At 50.1% G+C, this 21,916-nt stretch overlaps 1 protein-coding gene across 11 annotated transcripts in view; it reads left to right on the forward strand.

Annotated features, from left to right (window-relative positions):
• Positions 1-21,916, forward strand: part of PRDM16 (PR/SET domain 16) — a 289,107-nt gene that overhangs the window by 253,307 nt on the left and 13,884 nt on the right. For 6 of the 11 annotated variants that reach the window (XM_085509165.1, XM_085509169.1, XM_015882499.3 and 3 more), the window contains 7 exons: positions 6,144-6,278; positions 8,855-8,957; positions 11,764-11,962; positions 13,662-13,809; positions 13,955-14,108; positions 16,231-17,632; positions 20,177-20,264. In XM_085509165.1, the coding sequence (XP_085365291.1) occupies positions 6,144-6,278; positions 8,855-8,957; positions 11,764-11,962; positions 13,662-13,809; positions 13,955-14,108; positions 16,231-17,632; positions 20,177-20,264 (2,229 nt within the window). The remainder of the gene's footprint in view (positions 1-6,143; positions 6,279-8,854; positions 8,958-11,763; positions 11,963-13,661; positions 13,810-13,954; positions 14,109-16,230; positions 17,633-20,176; positions 20,265-21,916) is intronic. The other 5 variants (XM_085509166.1, XM_085509170.1, XM_085509168.1 and 2 more) reach the window with 1 other exon arrangement.

Genomic DNA, 21,916 nt, shown 5'->3' on the forward strand with positions numbered 1-21,916 from the left:
TGCCATTTATTCCTCGTGTATCTGTGCTAGGGCAGCGTGTTTCCATAACCGTGTTATTAGTTTTGTCCAGCCTACAGGAAAAAGTGATACTGTAGCTGGCATCCCAGCGTTAGGTCATATTAAAACCATCTGTAACAAATCTTTATTTGCAGTTACTTTCGAGTTCGGGTTTCAGCTTCTACTCCACCTGTCATCAGTGTTTATCCTCATAAACTTTCACAGCTTCTTTTATTCTGGTCCTTTATTATTTATTTATTTGGGTTTTGTTTTTTTTCTTCCCCCTTCTGAGAGACCTTTTCAGGATTTTTTGGCAACCACGCACTGACTTTGCTTCCCAAAATGGCTCTCTCTTGGCTTTAGAAGAGTCATAGCTGTAATCCATCTACAGCATTTTTAGGTGTATTTTGTAGTGCCATTTCCAAGATTGATTGTGATTTCGACACAGGCTTTGGCAGAGGAAAACAGGGCAGTCGGGGCTGTGGGGTTTGCTGGGAGGTGTTGTGCCCCATTGGGATGGCTGTGCCATGGGGTTGCAATGGGGCTGTGTTTGGAGCTGTTTAGGTAAGAGCATGGCTGGTTGGGTTCGTTAGGTGAGAGTGTGGCTGGTTGGCTAATGAAAGGCATGGCAAGTCAATTAAGCAGGCAGCACGTGCTGTAGAGTGCTTCCATGTTAGCACTCATCAAGACTTCACCCCCTTGAGCTTTGGGGCATTGGACCCATGTGCTGAAAGAGGAAGGCTTTAAAACCTTGTGTGGTTGTTTTTTTTCCTCCTAATTGATGATATTTTGATCAACACACTGCAGAACCCAACTACTTCATAGTGTCATAGAATAACCCAAGTGAGAAGGAACCCATCATCATGGATGGTTGGCCTGGCAGTGCCTCATCCTTAGCCAAGAGGAAATGCATGTGTTGGACTTGCTGTAGAAGAGAAGGGAGCAGAAAACCCAGCTGGTGCAGAGATGGGGCATTCCCAATGCTGCTGCTGTGCTTTGTAGCCAACACAGGGAAGAGGCATCTGGGACATCGGAGCTGTGCTCTGCAGCATCTCCTGTCACCTCTGCATTGCGTTGGCTTTCTTTTGGCTCACTTGTGAGTGCACCCCGGTGTGTCCGAGGCTGTAATTGCTGCTGTCTTTGGCTGGGGATTTGTTTCCTTGCTTAATGGTTCCGTTTGGGGAGCAGAGGGAACTGGCTGCTGCTGCAGAGCGGGTAGGAACGAGCTGCGCCTTCAGCACGCGGCCGAGCGCATTGTGGATGTTGTTAATCCCTTTGACCTTGTGGCGGGGAAGGAGGGAAGTGAAGACATGGTGACAAACACCAGCCCTTTAATGCCAGGTTTGTTACCGCTCCGAGTGCCCTAAGGGTTAATGTAACAGTTTTAAGTCCTTCAATCACACCCACCCCCACCTACAGAACACTTCCAAATAATCCCTTTATAATAGACCCTTTTCCACAGATTGTATCTAACCCGTGCATTAATGGGGCCCGTCGGTGTCAAGCATTTCAACAAACATGGCCAGCAGGCTGCTGGGAGCCCCTCTTCCCCTCTCCCTGGTAATGATCTTTGCCCCTCTGACTTCGCTCCCCTGCTGCAGGGACAAAATTAAACTGCGGATGGCAAAATAGTTATTTGCTGCCCGGGCAATTACATACTTCCAAGCTCTCCATCGAGGAAGGCCAGATGGACTTTATGGAAACCAGACCCGGGCCGCAGTTTTAATTATCATAGTCCTGTCAGAAATGAGTGAAATTCTGAATGACCGCATGAAACGAACCCAAAGCCTTACACATGGATTTTTTCCTCAATAAAACTTTATGGCTTCTTAAAGAAACAGCATTCATATATTTTACGAGGCCTAATCATTCACTAATGCCTATATTAGTGCACCTGTGGCACTCGGCCCCGGCTCTGTTCTTGGTGTGTTATTGCAGCCCCATGTTGGGGCACAGCTCACACTCTGGGCTGCTGGGCTCCTGCTCGTTAGCCAGCAGTCATAATAAGGCATAGAGATTTATGGACATTTATCTGCTGAAAATGTTGTTTCATCATGTGGATAAAGCTTGGAAATGAAATGGCCCTCCCCAGTGCAGGCATGATCAGAATTCATCACAGGGCAGAGCTGCTGGAAGGGTTTGGATGTGTTGCATTCCCATGCTAATGCATGGGGGAAAGGACAAATGCATCACTGCCGGAGTCATTGCTGCAGATGGGCAGCAGGGTGCAAAGCATGCATGCCCTGCAGCTCCTCCAAAACCATTAATAGCTCCAATTAATGTGTTACGTGGCTTATGGGCGTTCAGCTTTAATTTGGTCGGATTGAATTTGTGTTCATCCTTAGAGAACTGGAGGGGCTGCCAGATACAGACAGGGGTCATTTCTGCCTTGGAAATACTGCTCTATTAGGTTTTTTTTAAGGCTGCTTTGTTTGCAGAGCCCTTTAAGCAGGAGCTGCTGTTCCTGCTTTCAGCCCGCTGCGTGGCTCCAAAAGGAAGCCCCCATATCCTTCCATTCTTTCTCTCAGTGCCAACCCGGTTCACAAGCTCATCTAATTCACACCTTCTAAAGAACACGAGAGATGTGTGTGATCTAAAAGGGCTCCGGGGGCTGTTTGCTTGTGCAGAGTGGCACCCCGGGGGGGTTCCTGTGCTGGGGGAGCGCGGTGCAGCTGTGGGGTTTGGGGTTTGTGGTGGGGGAGATTGGCTCCATTCTTTCTCTTTTAATATCTTTGCTCAGAGTGCGTAAGGTCACGGCTTAAGCAGCAGGAACGCACACTTTTTAGCCTGTAAATTCAGGGCATTTAGAACTAAGATGTGAATGGGAATGCACTCCCAGATGGAGATCGTTTGGCTGCTTGGTTGCTGTTAGATGCAACAAGGTGAAACGTGAGGAGGGCTGGTGATGGTGGTGATGTCGCTGCTGCCGGTAAATGTTGGCCTCTGTGGGTTTGGTTTGTGGCCAACCTAAAGCAAGCTGTGCTGTGCAGGAGCTCCCCGTGGGCGGCCCGAGCTGGGGGAGCTGAGAGCTGGATGGGAGGTGGGGTGGCTCCAGTGCTGGGTGATAGGGGCAGCTCTACCCTTGTTTCTTGTGCTGGGGCAGATCCCCAAACCTATTCATTACATGGAGAAAACCACACTGTTGCAAGAACCTCAGCTGTCTGAGCTGGTTGGGTACCCGGGTAATTGATGTTACATTTGCTCCAAGTGTTGGTAATGGTCAGCACCCTTCAAGGACTGTGGGCACACATGGAGCTGATGGGAGGGATGGCAGAGCCCTGGGGTGATGCTCCATGGGGCTCTGCTCACTCCCTGTCCTTCCATGGCTGACATAAACCTGCACAAGGAGGGCACCTTGTGATGGGTGTTAGCACTGGGAACGGGCATGGGAAGGCTCTGCTACTTCTTTGGCCAGCGCATAAAATGTGGCAAATGGTTTTGGCACCCATTGCCTTCCATAAATCACCCGGAAGAGGCCGACGTGTTCGTGGTGTTCCACAGCTCCAAAACGTTGTTAAAAGAAAGTTGGAGTAACAAGCAGTGATTTAAGGCGAGCAGCAGGAACCAGCACAGGAGGGGAGCACTGAGGGCACCTTGGGCATGGCTGCCCCAGAGGAGCAGACATCCTATAGGTGTCTGTCACTTCCAAAAAGCACTTCTTGATTTGTTTTAATTAGGTCCAGGCTCCTCTTCATTTCCCGTCTATTCTTTTCTATGAAGCTCTGAGAACATCATTAATTAATTGGTTCATAAAAACAAGGCGAAACGGAGCGTAATAATAGAGCAATGCGCCGTACTGAGCTCTTTCTGCGGGGAGGAAAACTTCAAAGTCGCTGTGTGTATATATTACAAAGGACTGGAAATCCCTTCCTTGACTTGTGTGTACAATATCTGAGGCAGCCCCGAGCTTTGACTCCAGCATCATTTCTTTATGGTTTACTGTTGAATCGACGTGCTATGAATGACGTTACCAGCGAAAAAGGAGCTTTTGTTGAACCATCAATGTTTGCCGTCGTCTCAAAAGCCTTCTCTTGCTTTAATGGTTCACCTGGAGGTTCCCTGCATGGGATCAGGCTTTCCTTCCCCCATGCCCTCATTGCTGGGGACCCAACCAAGCTCCATCCGTGCCTATGGGTGCTGGCAGAGCCCAGTGCTGGCCCTGCACCCCCTGCTTTGTATGCCACAGTTCTCATTAACTCTCTGTCACATCACTGGGAAGCCGGGTTAATTGCAGGCAGAGTGCTGGATTTATGAGCTCATCTGGGCTCTGTGTCCACACATTGGCAGAGGTGTTTCCTTGGATGAAATCTATTGCAAGAATGGACTTTCTGTTTCAGTTCCTTCTGCCAGTCATACACGGCAGCCACCTCCTCCCCCCCCTTTCTTTAATAGCAACACAACAAAGCTCTTCACGGCAACAGTTTATTGCTCTCCATCAGCTCGTGGGTCATTAAAGCAAAAAAAGGGGGGAAAAAGATAAATAAATTAATTTTAAAAAGGGAAAAAAAAAAAGAATCTCCCTCGAACTCCTGCCAAACAAAATGCGAGCGTCAGCCAAACTGTCAAAGGCAGATCCTGCGACGATGGGATGAGAAGGTTTATTACACTTCCAGCTTCTGGGGAGGGATGTTACAGCCCCGGGATGTTGGAGCACTGATGGCAGAGCTGAGGGTGCTCCGTTTCTTTGCACACATTGGGAAGCCATTAAGTGAACTGACGACAGATCCCTCAGCATCTCAGCCCCGCAGCACCACTCTGCATGGGCCGGCTCTGGTGTTGTGCCCATTAAAAGGTGGAAGAAACGACCCGACGGAGAGCCCACAAATTAGAGAAGCAGGAAACCTCAAATGATGTGCAAAACAAATCCAAGAGAATTTTTTCCATCACTTTTGCTCCAGAATTCAGCCTTTCTGGTCTTAATACAAGTCTTGGTGAGATCAATGAGCCCTTTGGGTTCCAACCCCCCCAGTGCTGTGTGGCTGGAAGCAAATGAGGCTGCAGAGCTCTGGGGCACAGAGGTGGGTCTGACCCACAGCCACAGCTCTGGGTCCGAGTCCAGTATTTATGGCCATATCCTCTGCAGCAGAGGGAGGGGATGAGCTGAGTTTGGTGATGAAGGAAAGAAATCAATGAGAAATCCACAGTGTGGTGGTGATGGGGTGGGATGGAGTGGGACAGTGGTGAGGGGATGGGAGGGGATGGAAGCAGCCCTGCAGTGATGGACATTACTGGGAACGCTGCTTAACAACTGCCTGCAGTAATCCATGCACTCCCTTGCCCTGTTCTTGCTGTTCTCAAAGGTCTGGGATTAAAAACAAGGGACATACAGCACGTGCAGAGTGCCATCCAGGGACACTGCTGGGCCCTGTGGTTTGTGAGGCTGCTCTATTTGTGGAGCACAGCGAGGGTGTGTGAAAAACAGGGCCTGAAGTTCTCAGGGTTCACACAGACTCATTTGTTTCTCGTTTTGTTGTGTGAGATTTCACACCCCCACTTTGGGTGCTAAAGCTCCGGCAGCGCCGCAGGGTTTCGGGTGATTTGGGGCTCTCAGGACCTTCTGAAACAGAGCTGTGAGCCACGTGTGGGGGCTGGAAAGCAGTGGTGAGCATCAGCTGAGATGTGGGGGTTTGCCAGTGCTACCTAAAGCATCAGCAGTTCCAGATGGGAACCCATTGCTTCCATTGGAGCTGCTGCCCCTTTCTGACCAGGTGTGGCTCATCTGGGGTCAGTAAGGAGCCATGACCTCAATAAGAGCCCACAGTGTCAGTCAGACTCCATGTCCCTGGAGGACACTGCCTTGTGTTGGGCCTTTCATTGTGGGTACAGCTGATGGGCTGTTCATGCTGTGGCCGTGCTTAATGCTGGGCTCAGCTCTGGGTTGTGTTTGGTGGCCCTTCTCAATGACCTGGCACTTGTTCACATGAGAAAGTTCCTCTTTTCCCTTCTTTCTCCTTTCCTTTTGCTCGAGGTTCACAAGTTCGGGAATACATCTTGTTCCAAGTCCCAATGTCTTTATTAATTTTACATACCACCCAGCTTTCTCTACTCAGCGTCTCATGGGGGAATTTCACCTTGCAAATAATTCTTCTTTCTTCCTCCTGTGTCTGTCATTCCATAACCAATGACCTCTGCTTTGCTTCCCACAGATTGCTGACGACCTGGGCAATGAGAAATTCTGCATCGATGCCAACCAGAGCGGAGCTGGGACCTGGCTGAAGTACATCCGTGCAGCCTGCTCCTGTGCTGAGCAGAACCTCGCCGTGTGCCACATCAACGACCAGGTAACGCCGTCTTGCTGCACTCCTTAACACTCATACTCCATGCACACAGCAGCACGGAGCAGCTGCAGCACCCACCCATGCAGCAGCAATGCTATGATGCCTATAGCAAAGCTCTCTGCAGCCCCATCCAAGGCTGTGGTGGGGAAGGTTGTGAGAAGTGTTAACACCTGCTGTGACACAGGTGGTGCTCATTAAGCACGTGGGAGCTGCTGGTGGTGTTTCAGTGCCTTCAGAAGCACAGAAAGGTGATGCTGGGAGCTGCTGGTGGTGGGTAGATGCGATGCCAGGCTGTGAGCTCAGGTTGGGTTTGGATGACGGAGAGGTGGGAGGGGGGGTCTGCAGGGAGAACAGAGACCTGGTGGGTACAGGGGGGAAATGGTGGAGCAGGTGTGGGGGGTGTGGATGGACTGAATGGTTTTGATGTTGGTCCCACAGCTGTGGTGACCTTTGTTCTCTGTGCAGATAATGGGGGTATTCCAGGAATTAAAGGGCCATTCTTTGTAAAGCTGTTTGAAACTCAAATCCAGAAGTGGAGTCGGGACAGCGATCCAAGCTGGGAGTTTCACAAACCTCAGGCTGTCAGTAGGTCACGTATCAGCTCTCACTTGAGACCCAACGCAGTCATGCTGTGACTCCAGCCAGCAAAAAGGAGGCAGGTTTGGATGCAGGGCTGGAAATACAAAAGCATGAGCAGCCTGCAGCTGATGGGGATGCTGTGGTGGATCCAAAGGAAGGTGGCTTGTGGAAAATGGGGGCAGCTCAGGTATGAGCAGCTGCTTTGGTTCGTGTTAGGGATGCTTAAAAAAGGCCTGACAGGTGGGGAAATGCAGCAGCTTTAAGTGATTTAGACCATTGGTAGCATGATTGCAAGGTGAAGTTAATGATTATAACGAGATGTTTGATGAAATTAATGTGACTCCAGCAGAATTCAGCCTTTCTTTAACAATTAATGAGGGCTGGACTCTATCTCTTAAAAAACTGCTGTAGAAATGTGGTTGTATCCACTGAGCAACTTTGTTCTCAGGACAGAAAGAGGGCTGAGGGGTTAAAGGGGCTGCACAGCGGTGATGGAAACCATTTAGTGCTGTCGTGCTGAAGGATTCTTCCCTTGCAAAGCTCGTGAATGGACCATGCGGACCTTTCAGCTCGTGGTTTGTGTTTTGGGGCTCTGCTGTGTGCAGGGAAGGGCTGAGTTTGGGGCCGGGGCGCTTTGGGAAGCACTTTATGTGCCTCCTGATGCTGTCGGTTGCCGCTGTACCTTCCCCGTGGCCTTTCGGGCTGGTTCGCGTTCCTCCTCCCGCACTCCAAGATCCGCAGCAAAGCACAGGGCTCCCTTTGGGGCGGACATCGCACCCGGGAGGGCTCGGGGCGCTGCGGGGCTGTGCGGGCGGAGCGTGCCCCCTGGTGGGACCGGACGGGACGCGCCGCGATGGGACGGACGGACGGATGGACGGACGGGGCGGCCGCACTCGGAGGTTCGGCTGTGGTTCGGGCTCGGGGCAGCGGTGAGAGGTTGGGAGGTACCAGGGAGTCCCGGAGCAGCGCTGGAGGAATGGCACGGCTATAGCCGAGAGCTGGTAGGGATGTGATCAGGGAACGTAGGAGCCGGGGCAGTGCGGGCAGTGAACCTGCGGGAAGTAACTGAACTCAGTCCGGAGTAACAGAGCTGGGCTGGCTCAATGCAAAGGGAGCATTGAACGGCGCAGTGCCTGCGGGCTGTGATGGTTTGGGGTCTTTATTCTCCGTAGGTACAGAGTGAGCTGCAGCTGGGAGCTGCTCGGGGTGAATTCTGGTTGATATCCCAGAAAAGAATGTTTTGAGTTGTCGCTGGGAGGAGTGCAAAGAGATCCTTGCAGTTAATGCTTCGTGCCTGCTGGGTTCTTGCAGTGTTCTGTAGCAGAGGGGGGTGATGGACTCTGAGAGTTTGAGGGCACACAGAGCCCTGGGATGCACGGGGCCACGGCACAAACTCCCTCCTCCTATTGCTGTGCTTGCTGGCTTCCTTCCTCATTGAAACCATTCCTCACAGCTCACACGGGCACTGAGATGGGATACAGAGCTGGGAGGGGTCCGAGCTCTGTCTGTGTGCTCTGAAAACAGATCCCACCTCTGGTGGGGATGGGATGCTCGATGGGCTGGTTTGTGTGCTGGTCCTTGGGTTCCAGGTGGGAACAACCCACCAAAGAAGGGTGTGAGGGTGGTGCTGTGTGATCACGAGGCCTGTTTGGGCTTAGAGAAGCGGAGACTTAAGTGCTTCAGTTCCATCAGGTTAATCATCCCTTTGCTGTAACGAATACACGGAGCACAGAGGAGGTAGGAGAAACAATGGGAAGATTTTTGTGTAATTTGAATGAGAGAGGCTGTTACTGTAAATACTACTTTGTGGTCCAAACTGCGTGAAACTTGACGTGCACAGAGTAAAATAAAGGCAGGAGAAAAAGCTCTTAGTAGCAATTATGCAAATCAAGTGACAGCCTCCCCTGTTAGCTGGAATAATTTGAGTTATTGGTTAAAAATGTAAAGCGCACATCTTTGCATATTTAACGTGTCTCTCAATTTCTGTTTCTGCTTCGCAGATCTATTATAAGGTTATTAAGGAAATCGAGCCGGGAGAAGAGCTCTTGGTGTGTGCCAAGGAAGGCAGCTATTCCCTGGGGAACATGGCACCCAGCATGGAAGGTAAGGCCGTGTGCTGCACCCTCAGCACTGTGTGATGTGAGAGCCTCCATCTGTGCCCAGCTGGCCTTACACCTTCAGCAGCTGCTCATTTTCACTCCTTGGTGATGCAAGTAGTTGTGTTGGGCTTGGTTGGGTGGGGGGCAACCTGGCCCAGTGTTGGGGTCCCCTCCCACCCAGGGCATCCCATGGCTCTCAGTGTCTCTGACAGCAGGGTGCAGGGATGCGGTTGCTCACTGTTCCCCAGGTGCCCAACTCACCAACTCAGCACACTGAGCACTGCTCGCTTCCTCGTGTGTTTTCCTCTGCGTGAGCTGCTGCTCATTTCTGGAGCTCAGTAACCACGCTGGCCATGGAAAGGCCCTTTGTGCTGCTCATGTTGGGTGTTTCCTGGTAAGGCAGGGTCTCTGCTGAGCTCTTAGCTGGAACTGTTGCTCTGTAGAATGAATGGCAGAATGTGAGTCCTTTCACCTGGCCATCCCACAGCCCTTTTATTTTCCTTTGCCCATGTGTGGTTTGGATTCAGGTTGGCAATGCAGCACGCACAAGTAGTGCACAACAGCTCTTATGGTGCACGCAGGGCTCTCCAAGCAGCAGCCGCTCCCTCACCAGGAGTTCAGCTTTGGAATTACTGTCTTAGTTCCCCCCCCCCCCCATACAAAGAAGGGAATCCCTTTCCTGGGATGGACATGGAGGTAGATGATTCCTGCATCCCTTTCTGCTGCTTCAGACATTGAAAAGCAAACTCGGCACCATTTTGCATTTGTTTCCAACGGGCTTTTGTGTGGCCGTGCAAAAAGTGCTCCTTGTTTTCCATCCTTGCCATTCTGTACCGTTCATCTGTGTCTTCCTGTGCTTTTTTTTTGCCACCTAATTGCTTTCGAATTATAACAGGCCGCCGTTAAATATTTGACTTCTCAATACTGGTGACTTTGGGTAATGCTCCCTTCCTGCTGCCTGCACCCCCCATTTCGCCTCGGAATTAACAAGAAAGAAAATGCAAAATTGTTCCACGCGAAGATAATTATCATAAAAATCTTTTATCCAAACCCCAGCCAAACACAGCAGACCCCTTATCACTGCAGGAATTTTGAGTAGGGCACTTGAACTCCTTTGAGATTCAAGTCTGGTAGATTAGCATGTAGATGCCACATAATTGTGTTCCCCTTGGTTTCTCTGAAAGCTATTAGGCACTGATTTATTTTTTCAGTTGCATTCCTGCTTTGTCCTGAGTGTTACTGATGGAACTTTAGATAGACACGTATAACCATAGATTTGACAAACAAGACAGAGAGAGCAGGCAGCAATTTGTTGTTACTGGATTTCTTTTCATCCTCCGTAAGGCACTGAGGCAGGAGCTGCTGTTGAAGGGCATTTGTGTGTTTGTGGTGCTCAGGGGAAGAGAAAGAACCCGAATGAGAACTTGTTCAGGGGAGCATCTGTGGGTTGAGCTGTGAGGAGGGGGGTGCTGTGTTTGCTGAGCGAGCTGCCCCACATCAACCACTCTGCCCATCCCCTGCCCCACTCCTTGCCCCATGGCCAGGCCAGCTTCCAGTCCCCAACCACGTGCAGGTGGAGTCTGAAACGCTGCCATTTAACTTCCTGTGCTCTGTGCTGTAGGTGAGGTGAAGCACAATAACAAAACATAACGTGATACTTCAATTCCTTTTTATTATTTTTTTTTTATTTTCCTTTGTTGTGTTTTTTTTCTCCTCCATGAAAAGCAGTTTGCATTATTTTAATGGTAGGTTACACACAGCCTCTCACTGGTGCTAGGTGGGTCCTTACAGCCTAATTTCCAGGTTTCCTTCCACAGGGACTTAAAACACACAAGTTGTATGTTAATACTGTTTTATAAACTGCATGTAAGGAGCAGAACGGGGCTGATGCTTGGCACTGGGGAAACGCTGATGCCCACACAGAGCACTCCAGCTGCCAGAATGAGCTGAAATGAGGGCAGGATAGGGGTGTTTCCTGCTCTTAGCAATCCTTGCTTTAGTTCAAAATGCATCCTCCTGCCCAGCATCCCATCACCCCTCCATCCCAGCCTGGTCATGGAGCAGCCCCACCTCTCAGTGAGTTCATTTCCACTCATCCCCCCCTCCAAGCAGCGTGGCTGACCACGGGCTTTCCTCTATGAAAGTGAAGCTCTGAGAATAAGAGCCCAGCGTGGTGCTGAGGAGGTGGGCAGCCCCAGCGTGGGTGGAGCTGCTGAGCCCCTGTGCTGTCCCCACTCTGTGCTGGAGAATGTACAGCTCTGCGCCGGTTGTTTGACTTGGCACCGTGGTCAGGATGCTGCCTTGTAAACTTAATAATAGCTGCCCTCTTTTTAATTTGTTTGACCTTGACTACAATAATTTATTACGTGCATTAGAACTTGCTGTGTTTTTCTTTGCCTTTGGGGGTGGGGGGGTGGGGGGGGAATAGTGCACAGCACAACAGCGATGACTTGGGCTCCCTTTCCTTTCCCTCTGCAGTGCTTTGCTTCCCAACCCTGCTGCCCACAGAGGACACAGAGGGCACCGGCCCTGAGCTGGGCATGCCAGGCTCCTTCCTTTCCTTTCCTGGTGGCCCCTTTGGAGGAAGAACTGGTTTGTTCTTTCCCCCGTGTGCTGCCCTGCCTGTGCTGGGCTTTCCTTGAGCAGCTTAAAGCGAAACCCTTCCTCTGTCACTTGCAGATCTCCTGTTTGGTGGTTTGAATAATGACCTCACAGAGCACTACGTTTTCTTTCCGAGCACAACATTGGGTTAAATAAGAGTACTGGAATGTCCTGACCCACAATCAGAGTGACCTGTGTGTCTGTTCCAGAGGAGCACACGTTCCGCTGTGAGGACTGCGATGAGCTCTTCCAGTCCAAGCTGGACCTGCGGCGGCACAAGAAGTACGCGTGCAGCGCGGTCAGCTCGCTCTATGAGACACTGAATGATGAGATCAAGCAGGAGGGTCTCGGCGATGGGCAGGTCTTTGAGTGCAAGGACTGCGAGAGGATGTTCCCCAACAAGTACAGGTATGGGGCTCTGGATCTCGTGCTGATCTGGTGTGGGGAATGGGGGCCTGGGTGGGTGCTTGGTGGCTCGGGATGCACCTTGCCTTCCTCCTGCCCACCCTGATTGGGCTCAGCAGAGCGTTTTGATGCCATGAGCTATTGGAGAGCTTTCAGTCTCCCCAGGTTTCCATAGGCTGCAATGTGCCAGAGCCCTGCCTGCTCTCTCAGCTCCCCATGACCTTCTTGGGGTTGGCATGAGGACGATGTGGTGGCCTGGTCAGCAGCTCTGTGACAGCTGCTCCCCTCTGACGTCCTTCTGAGGGCACAGTGCTGTGACGTGCTGCCTCTGTTTGCAGCACAGGTTTTATCTGACGTAATCCTTGGCCCTTTGAGATCAATGGGTATAAAGAGGCTTTGTCGTACTAAGAACTCTGACGTGGTCATGAGCTCCTCCTTAATCTTGCAGGAGGGATCTATGGTTCTTTTCCCAACGCATCCTTTTTTTGTTGTTTTTAATTGTTCATAGAAATATTTCTTGTTTTTATAGTGGAACTGTGGGACAGAAAAAGAGCAAAATAAGTTATCTGGATATTCTCCATCTATTTTTAATGCAGATCAAATCAAGAGTGCCACTGGGGAGCTGAAACTGAGCATTTAGCAGCTGACTAAATAAATAAATGTTTGGCTAATCCCAGTAGGTACTTGCCTCTAAACAGCATATTAGTTTGTCCATATTTGCTCTAAATAAACTCATAAATCACAACAAACGGGAACCTACTTCTATATACGTGCAGGCAAAGCATGCGTTTCTTTGTGCACGTAAAGGATTTGGTGGTGTAAAGAGCAGCATTTGTTTAGCAAGATGAATATTGCTTCTTCAGAACGAGCAGGTTGTCAGGTGATGAGGGCTGGGCCCAGGAGTGTTTTGTATCAGAACTAGTTTTGGGGCTGGGCAGGTGCTGGCTGCTTGTTGTGGTCCAGCAGTGATTGTAGAACAGCCTTCTGCACAGCTGCCCTTCTTTGAGTGCTGTGGATGCCTACAGGCTTGAAGGCAATGTAGTCAATCCAGGAGCCAGCAGCTGTGTGGTGCAGAGGGGAGGGTAAGGAGCCATGCATTTCTTGGTGCAGCCATCCCAGCCATAGCCCATGTCCAGCAGCCACCTTGCTTTGCCATCATCCTCCTGCTTGGAGGGGAGGCTGCCAGTTGGCAGGAGCTGAGATCGCCGGCCTCGGTAATAAAAGATGTCTGACATTTAGAAGCGAAATGTGTTTGCACCTCATCGTGTTTCTTTCCAACGTTAAATTGCTCTGTTCTGGGAAGCTGTGGGCTTTGTGCCCATGTGGATGGCAAGGCGATACGCACGGCTGCTGCTGAGGCTATCTTGTCTTTCCCTATGGGGATGCTGAAGGAATCCTGCTCACAAAGTGCTCCTTTTTCCTTTCGGGACCCCTTGGGCTCAGCCCTGGTTTTATCTTCCCTTGTAAAAAAAAAAATAAGTCACCGAACCCAGCAGCTTTTTGAGGCAGTGAGGGCATTTTCCATCTGTGAAATGAATACCAGGACCGTGTGTATGGCCGCAGCTCTCAGTGCCCCCATTCTGCCAGAGCATAAAGGTTTCTCCTTTGTCACTGTGGGTCGCTGCTCCATCTGGAGCACTGCATGGGGCAGGCTGGGCTCTGCAGGTCCCCCCCAACACATGGCTGTGTCTCTCCTTCCAAGCCTGGAGCAGCACATGGTGATCCACACCGAGGAGCGGGAGTACAAATGCGACCAGTGCCCCAAGGCCTTCAACTGGAAATCCAACCTGATCCGCCACCAGATGTCTCACGACAGCGGGAAGCGCTTTGAGTGTGAAAACTGCGTCAAGGTGCGGAGCTTCTGCTGGGAGGGGTTGGGGTTGGGTTGGGGGAGCATCCCATCCCATGGGTCCAAGCTCTGCATGGCCCCCAGCAGCCTCTTTTTCTGCTCCTCCCCGCTTGGTTTCCACCCCCTGAAGGTGTTTTCTCTTCCAGGTATTTACTGACCCCAGCAACCTCCAGCGGCACATCCGCTCCCAGCACGTTGGAGCCCGAGCCCACGCCTGTCCGGACTGCGGCAAAACCTTTGCCACCTCGTCTGGCCTCAAACAGCACAAGCACATTCACAGCACTGTCAAACCTTTCATATGTAAGTTGTCATGGCCATCACTGAGCCCAGGCTCCTGCTGTAATTGCACGTATCCTGCAGGGCCCCCCAGTCCTCCCTGTCCCTCTGTCAGCAGCCGCTGTAATTTTATAGGTCAGAGCACGAGATGAACTTATTTCATTATATATATATGGTTTTTTTTTTTGCATGCTCCCTGTTTTTTCAGTAAACATTCATGGCAGTTTTTGACTGTCTTTGACAAGTTAAAAGCTGAGTCTCTCAGCAGTCCCAGCGATGCCATTTTCTCATCTCTTTTCTTTCACTCTCTCCTTTTTTTCCTCCCTCCTCCCCCCATAATCATTTTGACTGCTTGTGTTGGTGACATAAGTGAACACCTGGCACAGCTTGCCCGGAGTGTTTCCTTGGGCCCCTCCAACCCAATTTTGGGGTAGAATCAGAGATGAGTTTTGAAGAGTTTTCTTTTGTCCTGCTTTACTTACTGTGTGTTTCATCCACATAGTGCTTGGAAACCAAGTAAACAGCAGATTAACCATCCTTCGTGCTCACTGCAGAGGGGTATTTCTGAAGAAGGGTTTTCCCTCGAGGGCCATTTGTCTCCTTTCTTGTCGTTTTGGGGCTGTGTATGTTTCTAACTGACACAGCACCTATGGGGTCTTGATGACTGTGTGGGTTGTGTCACAACAAAGCCGTGGATACTTTAGGGACTGCTTCCCAACACTCCTCAAGAAGTGCCATTAAAGCACAGAGCAGGGTCTGGGTTTGATCCCAGGCTTTGATGTTATGGCAGGGAAGCCACTGAACCCATTTCTGCCTTTTTCCCTGTTGGTATAATGGGAACAGTATGCAGGGGTATCCTGGGAGGCTCGTTTCATTAGCGTGCTCTGAGATAATCAGGTGGGTGTCAGCGGAGGAAGAAAAAACGCCCTTATTGCTCATTTTGATGCAATCTTTCATTTGATGACGGGCACATGAAAGAGATAATTTGAATCTCGTTGTATTGCTGCAGCGAGATGAATGATTTCTCCTCATAATCTCCTCACTCTCACCTCATAAGAATTAGGGAGTTGTCAGTCCAAATCAGCGTGTAAAGCAACTGAGGCCAGCTCTGCCTGGTTCAGATGTACCCGATGGAGCCACATGCGTTAATATGGAACCCATTAGCAAATAGAGGGGAGCTGTAAGGCAGGCTTCCCTGGAAAGGCTCTTTTTTTCTTGTTCTTGGGGTGTTTTTTGTTGGGCTCCCTCCCTTACTATTGTGTATGTCTTAAAAGAAGTACTTTATTTATATGTATATGTATGTATATATATACACACGCACATCAGGAGGCTGGGCATGGTGATAATCCACTGAATTTGGGAATGTTCGCTTCAATGGGAACAGCCAATTTGTTCAATTTTAGTAACCTCTGCCTTGAACTTCAACAGAAAAGGCTTCCTCTGATGTTTTCAGAGCTGCCATTCACCTGCCTTGAGATGTTCAAATACCAATGAGGATCCTAGAAATCAGAAAACAAATAGAGGGGAAGTCAGTCTTCCATGTACCTCTCAGTAACAGTGGGAGGAAGGAAGGAAGTAGCACTCGGTCATGGATCTGAGGGGTGAACATGGGCAGGATTAGGGTGCAGGTCCTTGCCTGCCTGCCTGCACAAGGCACCTTCCCTCTCTTTGTCTCAGCTTCCATGTTTACAAGTTGGTGATAACAGCGGTGTGTTGATTCACTCAGAAGTGGGGTTTATTCCTGTGTTGAAAGAGGCGTTAGACAACAAAAAAGTTACGGTGTTTGGATATATAGAAAAGTTTTGGTGGGATTTCTTTTATTCCTCCTTTGTGCTCTTCCTTCCACACCAGCAAAGTCTGTAGGTGAAAGCGGTTGTAAAAGAAAAAAGGAACACGTTTTGAAAGCTCTGTATTTACAGATCATTAAGGAGAACGGTGAGGTGGTGTTAGCTTAGCACTGCCAGCCGTGCTGATTCAACAAACACAGCATCAACCCCTCCGTGCAGAGCTCTGGCTGGCAAGGCATTTATGGAACATCCCTACGGAGTGGTTACTTAATGGTATTAGAGAAAGCCCTTAACTCGCTCCGTCCCATTTCCCGTTAATTTCATATTGCTTTTGTTGTTGGTTTCTGTTGATGCTTTAGGTGAGGTCTGTCACAAATCCTACACGCAGTTCTCCAACCTCTGCCGTCACAAGCGGATGCACGCGGACTGTCGCACCCAGATCAAGTGCAAGGACTGCGGGCAGATGTTCAGCACTACCTCCTCTCTCAACAAGCACCGGCGCTTCTGCGAGGGCAAAAACCATTACAACCCCGGGGGCATTTTTACCCCAGGCCTCCCCTTAACGCCCACCTCCATGATGGACAAATCCAAGCCCTCTCCCAACCTCAACCACGCCAGCTTGGGATTTAATGATTATTTTCCATCCCGTCCCCACCCTGGGGGTCTTCCGTTCTCACCCGCCCCCCCAGCATTCCCTGCCCTCACTCCAGGGTTCCCAGGGATTTTCCCACCATCTCTATACCCCCGACCCCCCTTGTTACCACCCACACAGCTCCTCAAAAGTCCCCTCAATCACACCCAGGACGCAAAGCTTCCCAGCCCCCTCGGGAACCCTGCACTGCCCCTGATCTCTGCGGTGAGCAACAGCAACCAGGCCGCAACGGCAGAGGAGAAATGCGAAAGCAGCCTGGAGAACTCCTACCTGGAGAAGCTAAAAGCCAGGAATAGTGACATGTCAGATGGCAGCGACTTTGAGGACGTCAACACAACCACGGGCACAGACCTGGATACCACCACTGGCACCGGCTCTGACCTGGACAGTGACGCAGAGAGTGACAGGGACAAAACAAAAGATAAGAGCAAACAGATGGAGAGCAAGCCAGACTTTGTCAGCAGCTCTGTGTCGGCGAGCTCCACCAACAACACAAGCGAGATCCCTCTCTTCTATTCTCAGCATTCCTTCTTTCCTCCTCCAGAAGAGCACCTGCTGCCCACCACGGGAGCAGCTAATGACTCTATTAAGGCTATCGCCTCCATCGCAGAGAAGTATTTTGGGCCTGGCTTTATGGGGATGCAGGAGAAAAAGATGGGTTCGCTCCCGTATCATTCCATGTTTCCATTTCAGTTCCTCCCCAATTTCCCCCATTCACTCTACCCTTTCACGGAGCGAACCCTCAATCACAACTTGCTGGTCAAGGCAGAACCAAAGTCACCCAGGGACCTCCACAAAGTGGGCAGCACCAGCTCGGAGTCGCCCTTCGATCTCACCACGAAGCCAAAAGAGATAAAGCCAATCCTGCCGCCGCCGAAGGTCCTGCCAGCCCCGTCCTCAGGGGAGGAACAGCCACTGGATCTGAGCATCGGCAACCGCATCCGAGCCAGTCAGAATGGAGGGAGAGAGCCACGGAAGAACCACATCTATGGGGAAAGGAAACTGATGGCAAGTGAAGTCTTACCCAAGATTTCCCAGTCTCAGCTGCCTCAGCAACCATCCCTGCATTACGCAAAGCCATCACCCTTTTTCATGGATCCCATCTACAGGTATTAACATACCCTGCCTTAATTGTTTCCTCTAATGAGCTGATTTTCTAGCTGGCATCATCACTCAGGGCGGATCTGGATGTGGGTTGGTCAGGAAGAGCAGCACGCATCTGGTAGGGTCGATGTGTCCATACAGCCTGACAGTGCCTGTCTGTCCTTCATCACAGCACGCTGGGTTTTCTGAATCGAAAGGGCTGAGTAATTGAAAGGAGTGCTCGTAATCAATATGTATAAAGAACACATCCTTATTTTGATAAAGAAGAAACTTGACCTATTTAAGGACTCTCCCACGAGCCAACGCTAAGATGGCACTTCTGCTGGGGAAATTCCAGAGGTTTGATTTGATAAGAATGCAGAGTTCAGATGCCTCAGAGCCTGGGCTCTCATGGCTTGGGAATGAGTCAGGAGCCCTGGGAGTCTGCAAATGCAGCTCTCCCACTCACTTCTTTGATGGCCCTTTGTGAACCACTTCACCTTTTTTCTTTTTCCCTCTCCACCTCCCTTTTTCTTTATAATTCCTTCTTCAGTTCATAGGAGCTGCTGTTGCAGACTCAGCCTTTTGAAATGTTTGTAAGGCTGGAGTAGCAAGTGCTGTGTAAATACATAGTAGAGTGTTATCTCGACTCTCCCAGAGGCATGTATTGCTCTTAAAAGATGTGCAGGGCTTTCTAGTTTCACTTTGCATGGAGAGTTTTGGGGGGAGGTGTGATGTGTTGTGCTGCTCCAAAGGCAAGTTGTGCATGGAGAGGGAAGTAGGTGAAGTTCCTTTCGAGGAGGTGTGACTTCAGAAGGTGTAAAGGAGGTGGTTGTGTCTGTTTCTAAAGGGGAATGACTGTGAGCTTTTGAAGGTGAGCATAGCTGTGAGCCTGCAGCACTGCCATCACAGCCCAGAGATGCAGTTGTCACCCAGCAAATACCATTTGCTGGTGTTTAGAAAGGAGGCAGCCCAACCCAGCTTTGTTTAGACATTAACCTGGCTGTTATTTAATTCTCTCTTAGGGCACATGAACTGCTTCATAGCCGCAGGTTTGACCCAATGGACTCCTTGTCTGATTGGGCTGCACAGAGCCCAGTGGCTTCTGGCAGGGATGGGTTGTGCTGCGGTCATGGTTTCATAGCTGGAAAGGCTCAGCGTCACTGCAGGGCTGTGGTGTCAGCACCAGGATGGGTTGTTGGAGCCTTCAAAGGAGCGGCTCATGGCGAGGTGGAACAGCACCTATGTCACTGCCTCGCTGCTGCTGGATGGCTGATAACTGTGGGAAAAAATGATGTCAATGCATAGCGGGGCCAAGGAGCTGTCAGCTGAGATGAGGATTAGTGAGCCCTCAGTGCCTGCTGCTGGGAGAGCAGCTCTTACTGTGCCAGCTCTTGTGGCTGATGCTGTCACAACCTACAGGCTGCCCATCAGTGATGGGAAGGGCTGCATCACAACCTGGGGTGTGTAACGTGGGCATCTCCGGGGGAAGGAAGGCAAAAGGGCTGATGTACGTAGTGTGTTATTCATTGATGCAGGAAAAAACGTAGATACATGGGGGTAAGGAGGCAAAAACTGGGAGTTGGAGTAGGGTTGTGCCACCTCTGGGCGGGCTCAGTTGGAATGTTAAAACAACACGGGCTGCAAAGGCAGCTGCCAATTAAAACAGCAGCCCAGGGAAAAGCGTAAAGGCCCAGAAGACAGATGGAAGGGAAGGACGGGGGCACCGCGCTGCATTCCATGGGACGCGTACGGTTTTAGTAAGACGTTAAAATAGAAAGTCTGTGGCAGGGCTGCCTGTGAATCAGACTCCTGATGTCACGAGCCAAGCGGCCGAGCATCCAAGTCCCAGCTCGAAAAAATAGGGAAATATTTGGTTTCTAAACTTCTCTTTATCAGACTCTCTCACATCATTTGGCTCCTTCCATTTTTCTCCCCAAGGCCGCTTAAATCCTTGACATTTTCTCCTGGTGATATAATTTAATGCGGCCAGACAGCCTGAAATGGGGGCAGTTTTTAGCCCAGCCTCGTTAAGGTAACATTCTCAGGCACTGGGCTGAGAAGATCGGCTTAACCCCATGGCATGGTGTGGCCAGTGGGTTGTGAGCACCCTTTGCTTATGTCAGGCAGAAAGTTGCTTGCATTGCTGCAGCTCTGAGCGCTCCGACTCACGTTCCTTCCAAAGCACAGCAATTATGGGTGCCCTGTAAACCCAGCTCTGCTCTTTTCCTTCTACCAAAGGAAGAATAAATGCAGATTAAATACAGTTGACTAAATAGAACTCTGCATGACTCTTCTTTTAAACTCTTTGGTAATTTGAGCCACGCATCAATCAGCTGAAATGTGGCAAAGTGGTTTGCTCTCATTTACACTGGACTAACGTGGGTAGATGTAATGGGGATGGACTCCGTTCCAGGGACTCAGAGCTGTGGTTGTTGGGATTACTTCCATGCAATGTTCCCCATAAAGGTGTGTCTATAGGAGAACAGCCTCAGGGTGTAGTTTAATGTTCAGCTGTTCCTTTGCTGCTGCACCCTGGAAGGTACGTAACCCTCTGTGTTGTTGTCCAGCAGGGTGGAGAAGCGGAAGGTGACAGACCCTGTGGGTGCCCTAAAGGAGAAGTACCTGCGACCCTCCCCGCTGCTGTTCCACCCCCAGGTAAAGGTGACAACTCAGTGCTGGCTGAATGCCAGAGCTTTGCTATGGAGAGGTTCACAGAGGTCGCTTGCATCAGATTCTTTTCACCATTGGGTCCAACTGGAAACTCCAGTATTTTCCAGCAGTCACTTTAAATGCTCCCCAAAATGGAGCTACTCTTTGTGCTTGTGATTCCCTGTTTGAGAATGGCACTGCCCAATGTGCTGTGTCCCCAGCCATCCCTGTCTCCCTGCTGGGGGCCCATTCCTGTCCTCTTCGTTGCATTCACATGCATTGTTCTTGTCTGGTGGCGTTTCCCACCTTAGGTTAATAACTTGCAGGTTTGTGAAAGCTGGATCCTGGTTGCTTTCACAGCTAAACTTAGTTCCTTCATTGTTTTGCATCAGCCTCTGAGTTTGGTTAATAACTTCCCCTGATTTTTCCTTCATACGGGCTGGATAATGGTGACAGGCTGGCCAGGAACATCCTGTGTTTGTGTGAGTTAGAATGGTGGGGATATCTGCCTGTAAAGAATCTGATAGCAGGGAGGAGCGAGTGCAGCAAGGAACCCAACGAGACGATGAGAAACGTGGGGGCCCTGGGCAGCAGCCGGCATTGGGTGGAAGGCTGTTAACATTGTTCCTGAAATCCTGACCACGTCCTCTTCCCATGGCAATGAAAAGATGTGGAAGGTCTGGTTATCTCTGATGGCTTATCAGGCAGAGTAGCCTAAAATTTACAATCGCTCAAACCCGAAACTTCCTGATAACTCATTTGTAATGAAGGAGGCTGCTGTGTAATGATCACTTGGTCTCCAGAGTAGCTGTTCCCATGCTACAAACCAGTCTGATATCACAAGGGCTGAAGGTGGATGAAGGCAGCTCCTTGGTTCAAGAATATGTGAGATTTTTTTACTTGCCAGATCTCCATCCAGTGTTATCCTGGGCATGGTCCTTAGCATGGTCATTTGAATAGCTCTTACTTCTGTCGTCTTCATTAGAACCAACTTTCACATAGCAATTGGGTTGTGCTTCTCCTATTCAGACCCGTGCCTGCTGTCAGTCCTTCCTGTTGTGCATCTCCCAGAGGGTCCTTGCTGTGATGCCAGCCAAAAGCCAGGCTAAAGCATCACGTTTGCTTCCTTACGTTGAATTCCAGGCAACTTTTCACTCCTCTCCCAGTCATAGACAGTCATTGCTGTGCTGTGAGTTATTCACGCATTGTCTATTTTAAATGAAACTCTGGACAGCGTAAATAAACGATGTAACTTTTTGATAACTTAATGGAGAACCTTCTCTCACCTGTTACGTTTCTTTTCTTCTCCCCCATCCTTTTTTTTTTATTATAACCAGGCAGTTGTTCCCTAAATAGCAAAGTGCCTTTACCACTGGAGGGGCTATGGCCGGTGTTTAGAATTTAAAAGAAGCCCAGGGCTATCAAGCCAGCAAACATCTCTGACTAAGTGCCTAAAGAACAGGGCACAACAAAAGATATCTCCAGGTACTCCAGCAAAGGGCTGAGTGGCATAGCTCTGAAAGATCCGGATAGCATTTTAACGTGATGGTTTTGTTACATGACTGGCAGCTGGGGCAGAGCTTTTGCTGTAAATGATCAAGTAACCTTTTCAAGTGGCTGGCGCTAAGTATTACTTACTATTTATCATGGGCTGGGAG

This window comes from Coturnix japonica, chromosome 9, assembly GCF_054131305.1.
Source record: "Coturnix japonica strain WE chromosome 9, WE-NBRP24, whole genome shotgun sequence".
Taxonomy (NCBI): domain Eukaryota; kingdom Metazoa; phylum Chordata; class Aves; order Galliformes; family Phasianidae; genus Coturnix; species Coturnix japonica.